Source organism: Notothenia rossii, assembly GCF_949606895.1.
Source record: "Notothenia rossii genome assembly, chromosome: 9".
In the NCBI taxonomy this organism is placed as follows: Eukaryota; Metazoa; Chordata; class Actinopteri; order Perciformes; family Nototheniidae; genus Notothenia; species Notothenia rossii.
Genome location: NC_136907.1, coordinates 27390288 through 27411206, shown reverse-complemented (window position 1 = coordinate 27411206; position 20919 = coordinate 27390288). Strand labels below are relative to the sequence as shown.

General features: G+C 38.9%; 1 protein-coding gene and 1 long non-coding RNA gene across 3 annotated transcripts in view; one reads left to right on the top strand and one right to left on the bottom strand.

The window, feature by feature from the left end:
- The window catches only part of ophn1 (oligophrenin 1), a 28571-nt gene extending 10893 nt beyond the window's left edge, over positions 1 to 17678 (top strand). The window contains exons 12-24 of one of the 2 annotated variants that reach the window (XM_079648818.1): positions 6896 to 6929; positions 7070 to 7132; positions 7680 to 7754; positions 8572 to 8656; positions 9018 to 9076; positions 10184 to 10289; positions 10429 to 10588; positions 11414 to 11558; positions 12527 to 12826; positions 14812 to 14947; positions 16083 to 16133; positions 16681 to 16728; positions 16856 to 17678. In XM_079648818.1, coding sequence (XP_079504944.1) covers positions 6896 to 6929; positions 7070 to 7132; positions 7680 to 7754; positions 8572 to 8656; positions 9018 to 9076; positions 10184 to 10289; positions 10429 to 10588; positions 11414 to 11558; positions 12527 to 12826; positions 14812 to 14947; positions 16083 to 16133; positions 16681 to 16726 — 1260 coding nt within the window. In that variant the 3' untranslated portion in view covers positions 16727 to 16728; positions 16856 to 17678. Of the gene's footprint in view, positions 1 to 6895; positions 6930 to 7069; positions 7133 to 7679; positions 7755 to 8571; positions 8657 to 9017; positions 9077 to 10183; positions 10290 to 10428; positions 10589 to 11413; positions 11559 to 12526; positions 12827 to 14808; positions 14948 to 16082; positions 16134 to 16680; positions 16729 to 16855 lie in introns of both variants that reach the window. The other variant, XM_079648817.1, reaches the window with a different exon arrangement.
- On the bottom strand, positions 17412 to 20166 carry LOC307018541. Its single transcript, XR_013802425.1, has 2 exons — positions 19828 to 20166; positions 17412 to 18115 (listed from the first exon to the last, which is right to left on the bottom strand). It is a non-coding gene; the product is annotated as an uncharacterized lncRNA (long non-coding RNA).
- Between the last annotated feature and the right edge of the window lie 753 nt (positions 20167 to 20919).

The following is a 20919-nucleotide window of genomic DNA, read 5'->3' as shown; positions in this document are numbered from 1 at the left end:
GCATTAATTGAGATGCAAAATATTCATAGGTTGCTTTTTTTTAAAGTGACCACTGTTTGGCTCCAAACACGATCTCTCCGTAAACGCTGTCTGTCTTCTGTAAGTTCCATTGTAATTCCATGATCACAGTTAAGCTACATGACACCTTTGTGTGGTCAGACTGTGATTGACAGATCAAGAATGACAAGTTATTTTTTTAAGCTTCTAGTGCTTTCCAATAAAACAGAAAACATTTCAAGCACACAGCAAAGGAACTAGCAACCCAGAACACAATACAAAACACAGAGTAAAACATAAAAGCAATTCTATAAAGTGGGTATGTAGAGGAATCAACATAAGAGGTCAGATTTCGGCGAGGCCTCTCAAATCTTTGAAAGTAATAAATACTATTTTTAAATGAACCCCAGTTTCGGTAAAGCAGGATCTGTGTTTTGTTGTCGCATTTCCGAGCCCGAGTTAAAATCCTAGCAGCAGAGTTTGGGATGAGGGAGAGGGCTGTTTTTGCCACAGAGCAAAAAATGCCTTTAGAGTCAACTGGTGATGATGGCGTGTATAACAATTCCCACATTTTTGGGATAAATGAATGGCCTGTCTTGGAACGTTTCTGAGGAAAAGAAAACAGGGTTGAATATTTGATTTGACATGCTTTTCTTAGCTGAGATTTTAGCCGTAAAGAACACCAATATTCATGTAATGCTGAATTATGGACTGATACGAACAACAATAACAGTTTGAATATGATAGATTTTATTGAGATCTACTAAACCAACTCAAATGTTGGTTTAAAAAAAAGAAAAAATACTTATAAAAGGCAGTTTAAATGCAATAACCGGATTGCAGGGACTGGATGATGATACGTTTATTTTATTTTTTTAAATAGTCGGGTACCAAAATGAAATTGAATAATTGTGATGCATTTGCTCCACTATGGACACATTCATTTGCAAACACATACGCACATACACTGAATAAACTCCCAATGTCAGTTATGAAGATTGCCGTTCTATAAAAGAGATTTTTAAGACGAGATTTAAAAGCGGTAACAGTGTGAGGTGCTCTGATGCTCAGTGATCCAGAGCTTCTGTTTGTAACCCTGACTCTGGATCAGTTTGAAGACTGACTGACTGGCAGACTGCAGGGGCCTGTGGGGACAGCATCAGAGTTGGAATTGGATTCTGAGAGAGACTGGAAGCCCATTCAGAGATGCCAAAATCGGTGCGATGTGAGAGAATGGCTTTGTTTTTATTTGTAGCTGCTGATTTTGAATAAAGTGGAGAAGCTCTGAAGCTCAATTGTTAAGACACATAAACAAGGTATTACAGTTGATGAGCTGGACAAAACTGAAGTTATTTTAGAGATATTCCTCAGTGAGTACAAACACATATAGACTCAATTATTTACATGTTGCTGCAAATTACTATCCAGGGTAACACCAAGATCTGCTGTGACTGTTTAGAGACAGGATCAGGGCAAAGAGGAGATCTTCTGTCTTGTCAGAGTACAATATTTGTATATATAGAGACCTTTTCATTTATTTCATAAGCTATCACCTCAAAGTACATAGACAGAATGAAAAGAAAAGAACACGTACATTATTAATCTCTCAAGGAACATTTTCAATTTTCATAAAATACAAATACACACCTGCAAATAGAACCAAAACGCATGCATTCTATGGAGGGGGCCCTGCAGTTGGAGATTCAGTGCCTTGCTCAAGGACACCTTATACACACTGTATTAAGTTTTGTTATGGTTTGTGTTGATTTGCAGTACATAAAGTATATTGTAATAATTTTCCCCTTAAAATGCATACAAACCTTGTATATTATACACAAAAGCAAGGCGATAAATAGAGTCCTTAAGGCAGCTACAGCTGAGGACATTAGGATGATCATGGTTAACCGGCACCTTTCCAGCTACCAGTCCACACGACATGTTTTTTGTCCGATGGGGCTTGAACCAGTGATCTAAGCATGGTCCCTACACACCAGGGGTGTCAAACTCAAATACACAGTGGGCCAAAATAAAAAGATGGGTACTAGTCGAGGGCCGGACTGGTTCAATGTTTATTGCAAAACGTATTGAAATGAACTTATTGCACATATTAAACCTGGAACTAACAAAGCTTAAATTATTGCATATAAAAACAACATTAAACATTAAATAATCAGTTGCATTCCTTTCTTATGGCTCTATCTGCAGATTTTCCGGAGTCATTTCTTATGATTAAATTTTCCCACAGGCCAACAGCAGCTTCAAAAAAACTATTTCCCTCAAAGAAAAAAACAAACATGCCCTGTTGTCTCAAGAAAGAAAGTACAGAAGGAAACATCCATGTAAACTCAGTGTGCTGCTCTGTGATGCTAGTTCAAGCCAGATACTTGGCATCTCATCTTGGGTGCAAGTTCATCAATGTTTGGGGTCAGGCTCTGAGCTGAGGAAATCCTCAGGATTGAGTGAAGGTGTGTGTGCAATATACCGGCGGGCCAGATCCAATAGTAATTAAAAATTATCCTGCGGGCCGAAATTAAATCCACCAAGGGGCTGATTTGGCCCCCGGGCCTTGAGTTTGACACATGTGCTACAGACTGTGCCCTTCTAGAAGAATTCACTTTTAGTTCCAGGCCAGGTAGGCTACTTACAACGTTTATTATTAGGTTGCAGGTTTTGCATGTCCTAATGTAGCCTTTTGAGGGTGCATCTTTTTACTTCAGCCTGATGTGTTGCATCTCTTCTCTGAGGGTTTATGTTTGAGCCAGTCTTTTGTTTTTGTAAAAAATACCAAATATTGTCACTCAATCGTGACTTCTGTAGTCAAGAGATTATTAAAGACTACATTTCCCAGCGTCTTGAGAGACACAGATATATAACCTGTGTTGAAGACTCTGTCGAGACACAGTTTTTATATTACACAACATAATGGGAAGAAAGGCGATTGAGTTGTTTATCATTTTATTTGAGTTTTGCCTCTTTTGTCTTGATTTGTTCTACTATTGTATAGGTGTACATTGGCACAACATCAACACATCATCGTGAGCCAAACAAGTGAAATTCAAAATTCAAATATTGAAAGATAGCACGTTAGAACTGTCTGTTTCAGGCGTCTAATGGCTTCATGGAAACTAAGAAGGAAGTCGAGACATTTATTCTGAATTTAGCATCTAGCTAATAGAGAGGAGAATGCAATGAATACAGTTTTGGGATATCCAGCTTTTTATCTCATACAGGCAGGCAGTTGTGTAGTGAAGCCAATCTACTGAATCTAGAAATGACAGCTTACATGTGTAATTTGTTTCTCACAGCAGGATGTAGGTAGGCACAGGTGATGTCATTATGAATTGTCTATTACAGATGTGTGAAATGGCACATGTTGCCTTTTGTGTACCGCTCAATAATGGCACCCTACAGCATGGCTTCCTCTTCCCTTGCCCCTAATCATTTTCAGGTGTTAATGGAAGCCTCTATGAAAGTAAAAACTGCCAAATGATCAGACAAACCCTGCTGCTCCCACATTCCTTTCTGTATTCAGCAGTGAAGAAACAAGACGTTGTCAGTTCCTCTTTTGGTTGTAGTTCAAACGCTTTTGTTTATTGGCTGCTTCTGTCATATTGGATGGTTTAGGTTTATTGAGGGTTGTCGTGTATGCAAAACCTTTAGACCAGTCACTGCCAGAGGATGTGAAAATAACAGAAGGCACACTTTTCGGTTCCTGTGCAACTTCCCTATTGACTTCTTCTTAAGTTTCACAAGGCGTTTTCCATTCACCCTGCCCAGATATTGTGAAGCAGAAAGTTCCAGTGCTCTGCTGCCAGGTCTATACAAAGATCATCTCTGCAGTTGGAGTCATCTCCACTGCCACACACACTCTTTTACAACTATATTATACTTTGGATGCCTCTAGCATTTTGAAAAGCTGAAATATACATGGGCACTCTCTTTGGCATGGAGGTGCAGCATTTCCATGCTTACTGTTATGTGTTTCAACCTGTCTCTATTCCCTTGAAACGTCCTCATACTCGGCTGCCTTTAGTTCATCGTTTTCGCCCTGCTCTGAAAGCATTTTGCTCTTTTACTTTTTCCATCTTACACTTATTGACTTGCACGCTAGCAACAAAACTATTTAACAGGAAGTGTATTCAAAAATAAATCAATTGTAGTAATTCTGCTAGAAAGAAATCCAAATATTCACTTCTTCCTGCAGTTCTTTATGTGTGATAATATTTGTGGCTTTAAAGGGGCCCTATTGTGCTTTTCTGGGTTTTCACTCTCCTGTAGTGTGTTATATAGGCTTTTTTTTTGTTAATGGTTTGCAAAGGCTAAAATCCCAAAGTTCCTTCCAGAGGGAGTTTCTCACCCACTCGCGTGTTCTTCTGCAACATGGTGACATCCACACTTGCACCTCTATTGGCTAGAGCTTCAACACCTTGTAATGGGGTGATAGGCTTAAGGCCCTGACACACCAAACTGACACCAAAGAACACGTTCCGACGGAACACGACTGTTGTGTCGCCTCATGTCTCCTGCTTCTTGGCCAACAGTCGCACTGGAACACAACGCAAAGACTTTAGCCAACGGCCAAGTAGCACGTACGAACTGCGCATGCGTGAGCGGCAATAACTCTCCTTACCAGCAGGCGGCGTTAGTGTGTATTCGTCATTCAAAAGAGGCAACAACCGAAAGACAGAGAAGAAGAACAGACTCCGTGATATAAACAAACATCAAATAGCGTGTGCGTTCCATTTTCACTCTCGTCCATCGAAAACATGTCTCGTGCGGTACTGGAGCTATCAGCCATTGGAGTGTTGCTTACGGAAGACATTCTTCCTGCCTTCTTAAAGTATTTGTTTACGTCCCTCACTTCCGTTTCGCTTCTCATGCACTGATTCGCTAGCTGAACAGCCAATCAGAGTGATTTATTTGATCCGACTGCCCGACCCGACGCATGGCCGATTCAACATGTTGAATTGGCCATGCGTCGGCCATGAAAGGCCAAATAAGGCGTGTCACGGCCGACGGTGCGGGACACACCAAATTGAGTTTGGGCGACAGGGCACGCTTCGTCGTCCGACTAACGAAAACGGCCGATTTCGGCCTGGTGTGTCAGGGCCTTAAGGGTGGGACATCACTTAGTAGTTAACCAATCACAACAGTTCAACCAATCAGAGCAGACTGGGCTCTGGTTTCAGACAGAGGGTGAAAAGATGTGCTGGAGCACAGGCAGTATGAGAAAGATAAAGAGCTTTTTGAACATTAAAGGATGTAGACATGTCACAGTAAAGGCACATAGTACAAATATGAAAATGAGCAGAATATTTCCTCTTTTAGACTAATAGTCTAGAAAAAGTAATTTGATGATATCGTGAAAAGTTATCCAAAACAAAGAATAATATTTAACAGACCCACATTGGATATACATTTTGAACACCCCAGAGAGGAGCTCTGGCGGCAGCAGCAGGCTGACGCTGGCCTCTGAAGACAGTTAGCTGGTCCATTAGTCCTTAAGTTTGTCTTTTGGAAAAATATTAACATTTCCAAACCAATATGACAAACACAATACGTCACATACAGATAAATCACTTGGACCCACTTTGTGCACTTTCCAATGGAATGTAATAAGATAAAAGTGCATCCTCTCCAAAAGTGCCAAAAAAAAAAAAAAAAGGTTTTCTTAACTGAGTGACGGCTTTATACAGTTTTGACGATGGGTAAATAAATGATCTGATCTAGCTTCATCATTTTTGCATAAATAGGTCATATTAGTCAGTTTTTCATCATACCTTCCATGTGATCTTTATTGTTTATTAAAAGTTACTAATTGCCAAGTGAAAATGCTAAAACAGAACACATTAGATAGATTTAAAATATAGTGAGTGATTTTATCCCTAAACAAATCACGGACTGTGGTAATAACAGGGTGTGATGTTGAGGTTTAAACCTGTGACAACAAGCACTCATCCCGGGTGTTAGTCCTCGAACAAGCCTCTACTGTCCTGTCCCAGCTGCTCTGAGCGGGCCTGACCTCAGACACCCATCAGTGGGGAGGAACAAAACCAAAACAGTTTCAGCTGTGTTGGGGGAAGAATAAGACAATGCTTTGATATCTAAATGTTGTACGTCCTGACTGGTCAATTCCTTTCATTTGTTTGATGTTTTTGACCCCGGAATAACCTTTTATTTTTCCTCCACCTGCATATTTTTTCTCTTTGTTATTATTTTTTATGCAATTTGAATTTGTTTAACGTTTACTTTTAGATGCCATTGGAATTAAACGGTTTATAAAACATATTAACCTTACTAACCTTAATACTTTAGACATGTTACAAAGTGATAATGGGAACACACTTTAATTTGAATCATGTTAATAGCACTCTGGGTCATTTTATTAAAATTGCATTTGGACTCAACGAGACATATTTATATTTTTCTATTATTTGATCATTCAAGCAAACAAACAGTAGCTAGGCTTTCAAAGTCCCCATCAATTTAGATAAAAGCTAACTTTAAAAAGAAAAAAATGTACAATCCTATCAGAGTTTCTATTAGCCAAAAGCTAACATTGGTGGGAGTAATGGACATGAGATACTTTTTTTATTGGCTGAAATAGTCCCCATCTGTAGAAAATCACTTTCCAAATCTTTTTAACTTATAGCAATTTATTTCATTGCCCCCCTGAAAGTATGCTGGTGTCCCCACTCTGAGAATCCATGCCATTACTTATTTGGGAAGCTATCTAGAGTTGTTTTCAGTTTCCTCCTGCCAGCATGAAATGTGTCTCTCATTTTTAGTCTGAAGAAAAACGTGTTCATTAATCAAGCTGAAGACCAGCATAGATATTTTCCAGATGTTTCTCAGACTTCATTTTGTTTTGACATCTTTAGTTTTTTTTCCATTTCAGATCTATAATTCCCCAATTCACAATCAAGCTGAAAGTAAGTCAGTCATCACTCCCTGTATTCGCTGTGATGTTGATGAATGTACACAGTGATACATTGATGTCTCACGTTTAATCTCATGTCAAATAAAAGATGTCTGCTGTTAAATCTGCTTTCTCTTTCTCTTACTTCCACAGTGGAACTGAATGAAACAGGATTCAAGTTTGTGCGAAAGTGCATCAACTACATTGAAACAAAAGGTGAATTCTCCTTTTTGACATTAATTCCAGTGTTCTTTAACTCTGTTAGTGTGCCTACTTGCCCTGAAGGGGGCGCAGTTAAGTCATTGTTGCATAGTCTTGATGCCAAAACCTGCAGGCTAAACTCAGGGGATAAATGTCCTCTCTTACAATACTCAAAGTTTAAAATAATAGTGTATTTCACATTGTACAGATTTTTTATGATCACATCTTTAAAAAAGCCCCTCTCTCCGTGCATGCTAACACAAGTTAAATCCCAATAACTTAATTCTACCTTGACGTATAATTCTACAGTCCCTATCTGCTTGTTCAGTGGAGTGATTCATCTCATAGGAATGAAGTGGAGTGTCCAAGTCCTAAACATGGAATTTGCCTCATGATCCACAGATGGCACCATATTCAGATGAGGGCATTCTCAATCAGGCAGGAACATCTGTATCATAATAATGGCTCCTGTAGTAGGCCATGCAGAGACACATGTTGTACATTTCCACTGCTCTGTATGTGTCCAGCTGTTTCTTTTTACCTCCCCCTCTCCTCTTTCTAGGCATTTCACAAGAAGGAGTATACCGAACAGTTGGCAGCAACATCCAAGTGCAGAAGCTTTTAAATGCCTTCTTTGGTAAGAGAATAAGCCTGTAAAGTTGAAACACCTTTACATCTGTCCATTCACTGTGTGCCTTCCCTTGGGCTCGTAATTCTCCGTTAAACAGATCAGGTTCTGCCACTTATTAATGACAAAGAATTTTCAGCCAGTCGATGAAAGGTGCCAATTGTAGAAGAACAATCACTCATGTCTCTGTTCATTTCAGCTCGACATTGCCTTATTAGAGATTTGTAATCATTGCTTTCATTTTCCCAAACTTCATTTTTGATTCGCAACCCCTCCTCTTTCATGACATGTATTCAGCCCCAACAGGCTGCTGTTTTCTATTTTCAGTAAACAGCAGCTGTTTGAAATGAGCAGCTAGCTCCCTGGTGAACATAGTGGATAAAAGAAGTGGACGGAAGGGGTCTGAAAATTAATGACAAAGTGGTTCAAACCGTCTGTCGTTCCAGTGGCCAGCAGGGGGCGACTCCACAATTTGCATAAAGAAGCCAGATTGTGTAGAAGTGTATGAGAAAATGACTCTACTTCTCGCTTGATTAATTACCTCAGTAAATATTTCTAAATGCGTTTTTGTGTAAATTGCTAGTTTCAAGTATTCTTCTGCACCGTAATGGAATTTAGCCATTGTTAATGTTATAATTTACCCCGGATTTTCCTATTGTGACATGGCTTTTCTTTTATTTCTTTAAACTGCAATTACTGTATGTGTATTGAATTCATGGCCTCACGTGGCTTATTGTTAAACTGGTTTTCAGTGTTTTCTACAACATTTTATAGTTTTAACTTGCAATGTTTTTCTGCGTGTTTGTTTGGATTTGCTCCTTCACAGACCCCACACACCCAGGAGACGTGGATTTCCACAGCAGTGAAATGGATGTTAAAACAATCACAAGTGCACTGAAGTTTTATCTGCGGTACGTTTGTGTGTGAGAAGATGCATGCGGGCAGGAGACACAAAGTCAATGTGTGAAAAATGCTGTATAGTTCTAGGTGTATGGTTGTGCTCTACCGACGTAGTTTTCTTTCTATAAGATATATTACATCAGACTATAGTTATGGTTATTATTACATTTTAATTACATTTTTTAATGCCGATCTTAATCCAGATGAAGACCAATCTTTTGTTCTTAATATAGCAAATGCGTGCTGGACTCTGTCCTTTCTGTGGTAGTAGTGCAAAAGGTGAATCTTGATGTTTTTCTTGGTGTTTGAAGTAGTGACTTATATTTCATTGTGGCCTTGCACTGTTTTACGAGTGGTGTATTCTTTCTGCAGGAGTTTGTCTGAACCTCTGATGACCTACAGTCTGCACAGAGACCTCATATGTGCTGCAAGTAAGACACATGTTGGCCCTAAGATTAGGCAGCTTGGTTTGCGTGTTCATGTTTTATTGGTCTCTATTTTCAACTCTCCTTTGGAATCTAGACCAACCAATAAAACTTGATGGCATGCAACAGGAACAGGGGAAATAGTTCACTATTAAACGCATGCTCATTCATGTTTTGCAAAAATAAAAGAAGATCAAGTTATATATGCATTGATCACACTGTTTTGGGATAGCCTAATTATTTTTGTTTTAAGTAATGTTTAAGTGAAGTTTTTCTGAGCTTTATTGACTCTTGGGTGATTTAATCTGTAAATTATTTGATAGATGCAGATTTCGATTTTATATCATGGTTGCAATAATGATTATTGTTTATAGTTTAATCAATTACTTGTCCGATCTATAAAATGCCCGAAAACAGTCAAAACAATATTTCCCAATATTTAGTTTAGTTTAAAATCATAGATGAGTAAAGAAACCAGAAAATACTGACATTTAAAAGCTGTAGTCAAAGAATGTTTACTTATTTTTGACAGCTATTGACAGCTTGTGACATACCAGTTGACTAATATATAATTTTTTAAGTACTATTTCAAAATTCTAACAAAATCTATATCAGACTGGAAGTCACTAAAATAAATCGGATTCCTCTGCTCCTCTAAATCCATCTCACAAAGTCGCTGTAAAACAGAACACGATGACTTTATTAGCCTCAGCCTCATTCCGTCAGGATGTTCTGAAACAAATGTTGGCTTGTGTTTCCTAAGAAAGTTGAATAGGGCCTCCTCATTTTATTGCTTATTATCCGGGCCAGAGGTTGATTTGGAGACTTAGTTTGTTTCCTCTCTGTCATGCCTTTGCAATGCATCGCCCTGCCCTTATCCATATATTGTTTGAACCAGATATTTTTATATATAACTGAATCATTTCTGTTCAAATACTTTTGATAATCCAGACATTTTATTAAAAGAACCATTATATAAATGACATTCTTTACTACATACATTTTGTATATGTTTATGATTTAGGGGTGATGCAGGTAAACTTTTAAATGTTATGGTTTGTATATATATGCTGTTCTTTTATTAAGTAATTGTGTGTTGTCTTTGTAACACAGAGTCTGATAATCTTGATACTCGGCTGAGTGAGATTCATTCTCTTTCCTACAAACTGCCAGAGAAGAATCGGGAGATGGTGGAGATGCTTATCAAACACTTGATCAAGTAAGTGCTAGTTTAAAAAAACGTTTACTACCCCAATAGGACCTTTTGCTGTCTTTCTGAAAGGATCTAGGATGATGTGATACTGCCTTCCTCCAGAGTTTGGTTACCTTTTATTCAACAAAATAATGTTTGTCCACAGTGTGTGCAGTCACAGTGACGAGAATCGGATGACCCCTTCAAACATGGCGGTTATCTTCGGCCCCACGCTGATGAGAGCACAGGAGGAGACTGTGGCGGCCATGTTGGATATCAAGTTCCAAAATATCGTCGTTGAAATCCTGATTGAAAACTGCAAAAAGGTACTTTGAAGAGAATGTAACTTTTGTTCGGTCTGAGACAAAAAGAGTAAAACCCTTGTGTGTGATTCCCTTTGTACTACTTAAAGGGAATTGTTGACTGTTTTAGGAAATGAGTATATTTGCCTACCTGCTGACAGTTAAATAAGAAGATTGATAGCATTCATGTCTGTAAATAATGGCAGAAGCTAACTCACTTAGCACAAGGACTGAAAACAGATGTAAACAGCTGTCTTAGCTCTGTCAAAATGTTTTAATCCACATCCAGCTCCTCTGAAGCTCACTTATCAACACATGTTGTACTTGTTTGGTTACTGCATGCAAAAAAGGAAGTTGATACATTTTGAGGCCATAGATAATTGTTCCCGGCCAAAAAAAGGTCTATCATATAACCCCAGTAAAATTCCAAATTGATGTTTTACACTTTTGTAACGCACTATACAAATATAATACAACAACGTCAATGGTTTGAGCCAGGCTAGCTGTTTCCAGTCTTTATGCTAAGCTAAGCTAGCTGCTGGCTGTACTAATACTACTTACACACAGAGAAATGTTAGAAATAGTGACAATGTTATAACTATGGGTAAGTATGACAATATTGCTTCTGTTTACATTCCTCCTGACTAAAATTGTTTAATCAGTCTATTTCCCAAATTGAACAAAAATGTAATACTTCCTAATCTAATTTGGTGCGGCAGAAGCATGTGTTAGCTCGGTCACTAGGTAACTCATTTGGATAAACTCATGTATATAAACATGTGTTACTTTGGTTATTTCAGTAGCCACTAAACACGTCTCACAGCAACAATTTTATTTTTGTGATTACAGATCTTCAGCCTTGTGCCGGAGGACAGCACTGCCCCCCCAGTCCCTCCCCCACGCATCACCCCGAGGAAGCGGCAACCCATCACCATCTCGAAGCGGCCACCTCGTGTTTTTCAAGCTCTTAGTCACGACCACTTTCACACTGAGAGTAATTATTAGCCTCCCCTGCCTTCACTGTCATCATCAACCTCATCGTTATCCCACGTTATCCCAGTGTACAGTCATTATATTTACTGTTTATCTTCTTAACATTTTCTGAACATTTTAAATTTACTGTAGTGTTTTCCTGTGTCCATCAAATGCCATTCAAAAAAAAAAAGTCACATATTTCTAAACATGAAGTACTTTGTCAAATCAAAATCCAATTTATTCTGTCTTAATTTTTCATTTATTGTTTATGGATTTGGTGCTTTTATTTCAAGTACAAATACACTTATATCAACTCTACTTTTTTTTAAATGTATTTGTGTGTCTGTTCCATTTCACCTGGAAACAAAAAGGTCATATGGTGGTTCACGATCACAAAGCAAGATTTTGGCCATAACATAATAATAAAAAATACCAAAAATTATACACGGATGCATTTAAGACTATTTGATAAAGTGATGACCTTGACAGACGTGGATGTAAACTGCCTCTTGAATGTGAAGCATTGGCATAATACTGTGAGGTGGTGATTTTGATCCTACATTAGTATTTGTCTTTCAAGGCTTCTGACTAAATCGTATAATTTTCTGTCTGTCAGAACCCCTCATTAAGTGGGTGTGTCTCCTTCCTCTCATACCCTGTCGCTGAAACATTTGGCACCATTAGCTTGTCCTTTTTGCATTGGTTACACATTTGGAATTGGCATATCTTTGTTTTCTACTTAAGTTAACCAAAGAATTCAACTAGATCCAAACATGTGTTACCAGTTTAATGCTGGATGAATCTGACCTTCAGTGTATTCTACCTGTTTCTTTTCTCACACATTGAACATAATTTGAATTCATTCATAAAGGAAAACATTAACATTTGGCTGAAAGTTACTGAACTGTTTTAACAAGAACATCCCATTCTCTATCTCAATGTTTGGCTGTCCACCTTGCATGAATAAGTGTGTTTCCTTTACAACAGATGGCCAGAATGACAGCCCTATTGCAGCTGTGGACGTCTCCACCAACCCCGTCCCCCTGCAGAGGTCAAGACCCCTGGGCTGTGCTCCGCAGCTCCCCAGAGATCCCCCTCCCAGACTGGCGCTGATGCCCAGGCCAGGCAGCCGTCAGGACGAGCCCGACGCTGGCAGGATAGACGATACGAGACAAAGGCCCGATTCTTCTGCGGCGGCAAACGGGGAGTCTGGGGTCTATGTGAGCAGAGTACCCTCGTTCCAGGGCAGAAAACTACCTCCCAAAGGCACGCCAGCCAACAGAGAAGGTAGGATTTAGGAATAAAGCCTTCTGTCTTTTGGTTTGCCAAGACATGAACATGAAATGTTGTCAGCAAACTGAGAACTTGTGTCTGCTTGTTTGTCATGTGGATTCATCCAGTCCTTTTAAAGTCATTCTGATCTTTTCTAATTTCATTTGAGCAAGTAGTTCCATTGTGATACGTGATATCTTCTGCCAGGCAGTCCTGATTGAGTCATGTCTATAATGCATTATGAACTGATACTTCTAATGAGTTGTAATCTGCTTATAGCACTGTGTAGCTGTAGTTATGTTAAATAATGTTATAGAAACAAATAAGGTCAAGTGTACAACCACCTCATAGTTGCTGCCGCCTCACTGACTGCTTTAGCATTTTCATTTAATCGTTTATTTGGCAGGGACAATGCACAGTAATGAACACTTAAAACATTCAAATGTATCAAGCGTAACAGTGCCAGATTTAGCTTTGAGCTAATTTCCAACCACAGTCCCTCACATAAAACATTTAAGAAAATTACATTTTACAAACATACAGTAGCAAAAACAAAATACATGATGTGCAAAAGGTGCAAAAGAGCAAGAGCATTGTGAGCATGTATTTATGACATGGTAATACAATATAGCAGCAACGACATATAAAGTGCAAGAGAAGATACAAGAGATGCATAAAGTGCAAGAGGAGATACCCCTGTGTTAAAGTGCATTTAGCGGTGATTGCACGTCTGTTTGTTTCTCAACCATTCTCTGAGTTGACCTTTGAAGCTATTGAGAGTGGGACAATCCCGTGTCTCAGTTGGGAGGCTATTCCAGAATGAGCTGCCTTTAACGGAGAGGACATTTTGTCCAAAAGTGGTCCGTCTGTGGTGGACTTCACAGTCTCCTCTGGTTTCTAACCTAGTGCAGCGTCCAGTGTGTTTTTTGTGGATGAATTCCCCTAAGGGAGGGGGGGGGGCAGTCCATGTAAACATTTATAAAAAAAACACATACTTTTAAAAGACTTAAAATTGTCAAAACTCAAGAAATTGTGTTTTTCAAGGATGGTACAGTGGTGGTATGAATTTGTCTTTCTGTCAAAAACCTTGATGGCTCTCTTGTACAGCTGTTCTATGGGTTTCGATTTGTGGCACAAACGACCAGTTTGTAAAACAGTATTCATTATGGCGTTTTGTCATCCCCATAATGCATTATTATGTTTTTATATAATCATTTATAACTAATTATAGCGGCTATGAGTAACTCGGTGGCCATTGTTTTCTTTAAATTAAGTAAAAATGAATGCTCACATGTGTTTTTCCCAACCACAGAATGAATGTATCACACTATAATGCAATATAACATCATTTATAAAGCATTATAACTCAAATGATGGGAGCTATGACACACTATGATCCTTGCAACAACAAAAAGTAAATGCTTCACATTTTAAGATACTTGACCTTAAAAGTCATTATAAAATGCTGTTTAAGGGTGATTGTTATAAAGAATTATTAAGATTTATAGAAATTTTAATTTATTTAGTGCTACAAGCCGACTAGAACACATTTGAGTGGGTTTATAATACTTCGTATACATTGCATCATATCAAGTTTGACCAAAGTGTCATAGTACAATCTGGGAAAAATAACATCACAAAGAAATACCTAAATACAACAAGAGATGGAAAACATAGGGATAAGATGTGCAAATATTGGCACTTTTTGAATTGTTGGCTGTAGAATTAGTGGTCTCAGTTGTGTGGCTGTCCCACCTGTTCACCCTTGCTTTCAGTGGGAAGTGATCTGCCGTTGGTTTTCTTCCTTTTCATTTATTTTCAAATGAATAAAGTCTGGGGGGGAGGGGTGTGTGGGAGACAAACTCCCTCTGGATGGAACACATCCTTTGCAGACCATTTACATGCACAACAACATATATCACACACTACAGGAAAGAGAAAACCCCAGAAGCATAATGGGGACCCTGTGATCTGAAAAAATATTGTTTTTTTTTCAGCAGATTTCGATGGTCTGATCAGGACAAGGTCCGCAGGGGGTCCCATTTGCAGACCCCCCGTTAGGCCTCCTGAGCCCCCCTCCAGATGCCCTGCTTCACTAAAGATCCCGAGTGCAGCCAGCAGCGAGGCCCCATCCTAGTAAGTGCTCCTTACATCCTAAAGTCTGTCTCCACCTGAGCTGTCCCTATTTGAGCCCGAACCTGTCCTCAAGGATCCCATCCGAGAATGTTACGTTCTTATTCACTTCTATCATTCCAGACTTTCTGACAAGACCCTTTATCTATTTTATTCCATTTAGAATGGACTAGTTGTAAATGAAAGCGGTCTCTTGTAGTGATAAATATAAAGAGAGTTATCACCTGATACAGCAGTTCTTCAAATCTCTACAGAGCAGCCTTCACTCCCTTCACCCACAAAAGCTGCTGATCAGCTCAGTTAAAGCTCCCTTATCAACCCCTTGCTTTGATCTATACTCAAAGAATGCTAGTGAGGTGCATGCATCATCTCCTCTGTCTTGAGAACATGAGCTTTGAAGGGATGATTCTCAAAAGGAGGCGTGGGGAGTGGCTCGTTATTTTCATCTCTAAAGTAACAGACAGAGAATCAGCACTTTGGAAACAGGGCTGAAACAGAGGGGATTATGGGATGCTGCAGTGATCTGTTTGGTTTTTGGAGCCAAACACTTCAGAGACATGTTTTGTATATATCTGGGAACTATAATATATTGATTAAAACAGAGGACCTTTTAAGTTCTGGTTCAACATCATATTCAAACACACCAAGCTGCTGGTCTCTGTGTTAAAAGCTCTAAAATAAACGCTGTACACAACCCTGCAAAGTAAACTATTGGCTCTTTGATATAATATTCTAAAAGAATGATAATCTCAAATAATACATATGTATTTTTAAATAACATAGATACAGTATATAAATATATTTGATTACATTTTGTATACATAAATGTTTTATATCGTTATATTTATTACAAAATAAAAAAGAAATGCTTTTCCTTATATTTTTCTTTTGGTTCAATTGTTATTTTTATTAGTTTTTTTTCACAAGTACAGTGTACATTACAGTACATTTCTGTCAATGCCCCACAGTTAGCCAAGAGGCTATTTTTCATCTGTAGTCCCTGGACAGATGTTCTAAGGTCCCCCTAAAAACAAATGATGTTTAAAAAAACAAGTCAATGAATTTAACAAAGATACTCACATATAAGTTGAATTATAAACATGCAATACTACAAACATGTCTGTTTCTTTTTCTGCAGTGTTGCCTCTAAAACCAAGTTTTTTGAGAATGCCTCCAGGCATGGCACCAGGTATGTAACAGCCACTTCTTCCGTTTGTCTTTACTCTAGTTTGTCCTTTTCTTTAGGTCAGGACAACAGTACAGATGATAATAACTCAACAAAAGAGTCAGACTCACAATGATGTAATTCTGGAGATAGAAACACACAAGTCATCTTTTATGATTTGCTTGGATGGTCCAATTTAGGATCCCTGTTGCACTCCTGCACACACAGTGATGGAAATGAGTGGGAAGAATGTGAGGGAGTTTCATCAAAGAGAGTTTATCTTTGTCTCAGTTAAACAATATTACAGATTCATTATTTTACAACTGTGTAATACGGACATTGGGTAGACAAATGTGGATAGGTGTCAGCCCTCTGAAGAATAATTTGTTTTTTTACAAATAGATAAAACAAATGGCAATAAGATTTCCTTTCTTTTAATATCACAGTACTGCAATGACTCAGGCATTGGTCACAGTCTGACATTTTTGGACCTTTAGGCGAATCCCGGGCTGTCTGGTGTTTGAGCTGAAACCAAAAATTGAATCTATAATTGACTTGTTCTCTAATTTAGCCCGCCGGCTTCTCCATCCTCATCAACAAGTTCAAATGGGAAATAGAGGTGAGATGTTTCTGGCACTGTGTCGGATCTAACAGCATTAATGCGAACAGTGTACCTGTGTATAAAAGGCATCTGTTTTAATGTCTTTTTTCGTACTTGACACAAACTTTTGGCTTTTTTTCCTCAGAATTAAAGTTGATGAGTTTTGGACCACATCATGTGACTTCTGCATGTGCTGCTGATCCAGCTGGAGGGAGTCATCGCCAGCACTCTGAGGAAGTGGCTCTTAGGAACTGAGAGTGGTGTGTAATGCAACAAAGAAGCAAAGGGAATTTAGAATGAGCTTGCAAAGTAATCCTCTCAGTGTTTGATTATTATTCCAAAGTTAGGATGGAGTAATATTATTGTTTTCCCCACGTTTCATGCCACTTTACAATTTTGTCAAATAACATTACAGTTTTTTGTTATTTTACACTGTTAATGGAAGGAAACTAATGGTTACAGCTTACTCAGACTATATGATTAAGTAAGTTTAATTTGAAAATGCGAAAATTATTCTTAATATTAACTTTTAGATTTTATGAATATTGACCATGTAGTGGTCTGTCAAGAAGCAATGGAGTAATTACTCCTTTCAAAGCTATTTTAGTCTTTTAAAATAATATTTAGATTTAATTATGTGTGTCATTCAGCCATAAGTCACTTTTTAAGAGGCATTACAAAAAGTATTTTGCTACACACTGAGTGTAGTTTGAATTTACACAAACTAGTGTACATTCCCTTAATTCTGACTCAGGGGAGTTTACCTTCTTCTGTTGCAACTCAAATCAATTGTTGGAGAAACAAAAAATGTGAATTAAGAATTTGTTACAATATGTACAAAATAACACTCCATAGTTTTATTTGTTTCCGAAATTATAATGTTAATTTTACTGTTTTTTTATAACCACACTTGAAAACTCTGGTTAGGTTTTTTTTTCACCTTGGAAAATAAACATGAAAAGTTTTAACATGACTCGTGAGTATTATTGCATGCGGTTTTTACATTGAAATCAATTTCACATTTATTACCATTTACTTTGACTGTATGTGTTCTGTTTGGGGTGATTTGAAGAGCACATTAACATAACACATTTTCTTTGGAGAACAATCCTATCTTTATGTGGTGTTAATTGCTCTCCAATACAACTTGGTGTCAGACTAATTTTTTCGCCAATTAAAGCTAATAAATGTGTTGTGTACAAACTAAGAGTGCAAGAAGAGTTTGCAAAGTTACAACCTTAAGGAAATGTAAGTACGGTCTCCGTCAAGTTTCCTGGGCTTTTTGTGCGTATTCCCCACTTGAAAGGGATGAGGCCTCTACCGGACTTTGGGAACAGGATTTCACTCCAGTGACACAGCTACTTTTTATTTTGATTTAGAAGTTCAATTTATGCAGGTGAAAAACCTTTGAAAACAAGAGAACATTTTAGAATTTGTAAACATGTAAATAAAGCAGATTCTTTTAACTTGACTTTTTACTGAAAATGTTGTCAAATAAAATGTATTATTATTTTTGAACAAGAAACTACAGTGGGGCAAAAAAGTATTTAGTCAGCCACCAATTGTGCAAGTTCTCCCACTTAAAGATGAGAGGCCTGTAATTTTCATCCTAGATATACCTCAACTATGAGGGACAAAATGAGAAAAAAAAATCAAAATAAAAAAAAATCCAGAAAATCACTCTGCTTTTTAAAGGATTTATTTGCAAATTATGGTGGAAGTAAGTATTTGGTCACCTACAAACAAACAAGATTTCTGGCTCTCACAGACCTGTAACTTCATCTTTAAGAGCCTCCTCTGTCCTCCACTTGTTAACTGTATTAATGGCACCTGTTTGAACTCGTTATCAGTATAAAAGACACCTGTCCACAACCTCAAACAGTCACACTCCAAACTCCACTGTGGCCAAGACCAAAGAGCTGTCAAAGGACACCAGAAACAAAATTGTCGACCTGCACCAGGCTGGGAAGACTGAATCTGCAATAGGTAAGCAGCTTGGTGTGAAGAAATCAAGTGTGGGAGCAATTATTAGAAAATGGAAGACATACAAGACCACTGATAATCTCCCTCGATCTGGGGCTCCACGCAAGATCTCACCCCGTGGGGTCAAAATGATCACAAGAACGGTGAGCAAAAATCCCAGAACCACACGGGGGGACCTAGTCAATGACCTGCAGAGAGCTGGGACCAAAGTAACAAAGGCTACCATCAGTAACACACTACGCCGCCAGAGACTCAAATCCTGCAGTGCCAGACGTGTCCCCCTGCTTAAGCCAGTACATGTCCAGGCCCGTCTGAAGTTTGCTAGAGAGCATTTAGATGATCCAGAAGAGGATTGGGAGAATGTCATGTGGTCAGATGAAACCAAAAGTGTGGCCCAGCCAGTCTCCAGATCTCAACCCCATAGAAAATCTTTGGAGGGAGTTGAAAGTCCGTGTTGCCCAGCGACAGACCCAAAACATCACTGCTCTAGAGGAGATCTGCATGGAGGAATGGGCCAAAATACCAGCAACAGTGTGTGAAAACCTTGTGAAGACTTACAGAAAACGTTTGACCTCTGTTATTGCCAACAAAGGGTATATAACAAAGTATTGAGATTAACTTTTGTTATTGACCAAATACTTATTTTCCACCATAATTTGCAAATAAATTCTTTAAAAATCAGACAGTGATTTTCTGGATTTATTTTTCTCATAGTTGAGGTATAGGCTACCTAGGATGAAAATGACAGGCCTCTCTCATCTTTTTAAGTGGGAGAACTTGCACAATTGGTGGCTGACTAAATACTTTTTTGCTCCACTGTATGTCCTCCTTTAACAGAGGTATGCAATGAATAAAATAAGACTTCACTATTAACGCTTTTATACGAAAACAAATAAATTCTTTATAAGACATTACTTATTTCTTAAACAAGAAAGCTTCTTTCTAAGCTAAATAAACAGTGGGTCTAAGCTCTGAATGTGCCGCACAATTAACGCACCGCATTGAAACCACACAAACAATGCTGCGCAGCGCCGCTCGCGCTCCAACAAGACACGTGCATACACGCAAACAATTTAACAGAACATTCACCAGCAGCTCAGCGGAGCTCTCACAGCATAATGGATGTGATCTTACCGGCTGCCTGTCCTGACTCGGTCGAAGTGCCTCCCGTCTACACGCTTCCGTCTACCAGGATCTCACACAGCTACTATTTAACCCTTCTTGAGGATGCAGCACTGGGCTCTTTATTTAGGGTGATTACACCCAGCTTGCCAGAGGAGGCAGGACTGCCTGCAATCATTACACCTGTTGTCTATTAATTGGTGGTTTGTTTTTAAATGAAACATATTTTTAGCGTTTATGATTTAAATTCTGAATAAAGTTAAGACATATTTATTAAAGCCCTAGGCTCTGTTTGACTTTACACCTCCCACTCGATCTTCCTGTTTCTTTTGGAACACTGGGAGATCACTTGCTTTGAGGCAAACTGAAGAGTTTATCGCCGGCCACTAGAGGGCAGTGTCACTGCTGTCGCTGCCCGGTTATGCCGTGCTCTGACCCGGAAGTGCCGAGCGGCCATTTTAGTTCAAACATTGTTCATGCACTCCGCCTCGAGTTGAGACGTTCGTCCACTCACTCATGTAAGACTGTTTCCACTATTATATTATACCATATATTATACTATATATATATTATACTATTATACTACTATACTCTGTTTCGTGGTATATATTTGTGTTGATTGAATTGCATGGATGTAATACTTTGTCAGCTTATCTTGCTGCATTATTCTGTTTTAGGGTGTCGTCATCCTTGTCAATAAATCACCGAAACTGACATTGAGGAGTGTGTTTCTTCATGACGACACCATGGTCGTTGTTGGATGCCCTGTCCCCGGCTGCGAGTTCAAATCCGATGACTTGTCTGAAGCACTCGTCATTGCTATATTGACGATTCATGGATGTAGCCACCAGCACGCAGCGCCTGTCATGGCCGCGCCAGCCCAGGCCCCAGCCCCTCACGGCCCGAGACTCGATCGGCCCAAAGTTGATGTGGGCGTGTCAATAGAGGAATGGAACGTGTTCATCCGCCGTTGGAATGTATTCCGCGCCGGCTCAGGCATAGGGGACGCACAGGCCCCCTTCCAGCTGTTTCAGTGCGCTGGGCCTGTACTTGGAGACAGCCTGTTGAAAGCCGTCCCCGACGCCGCTTCCGGACCCTTGCCAG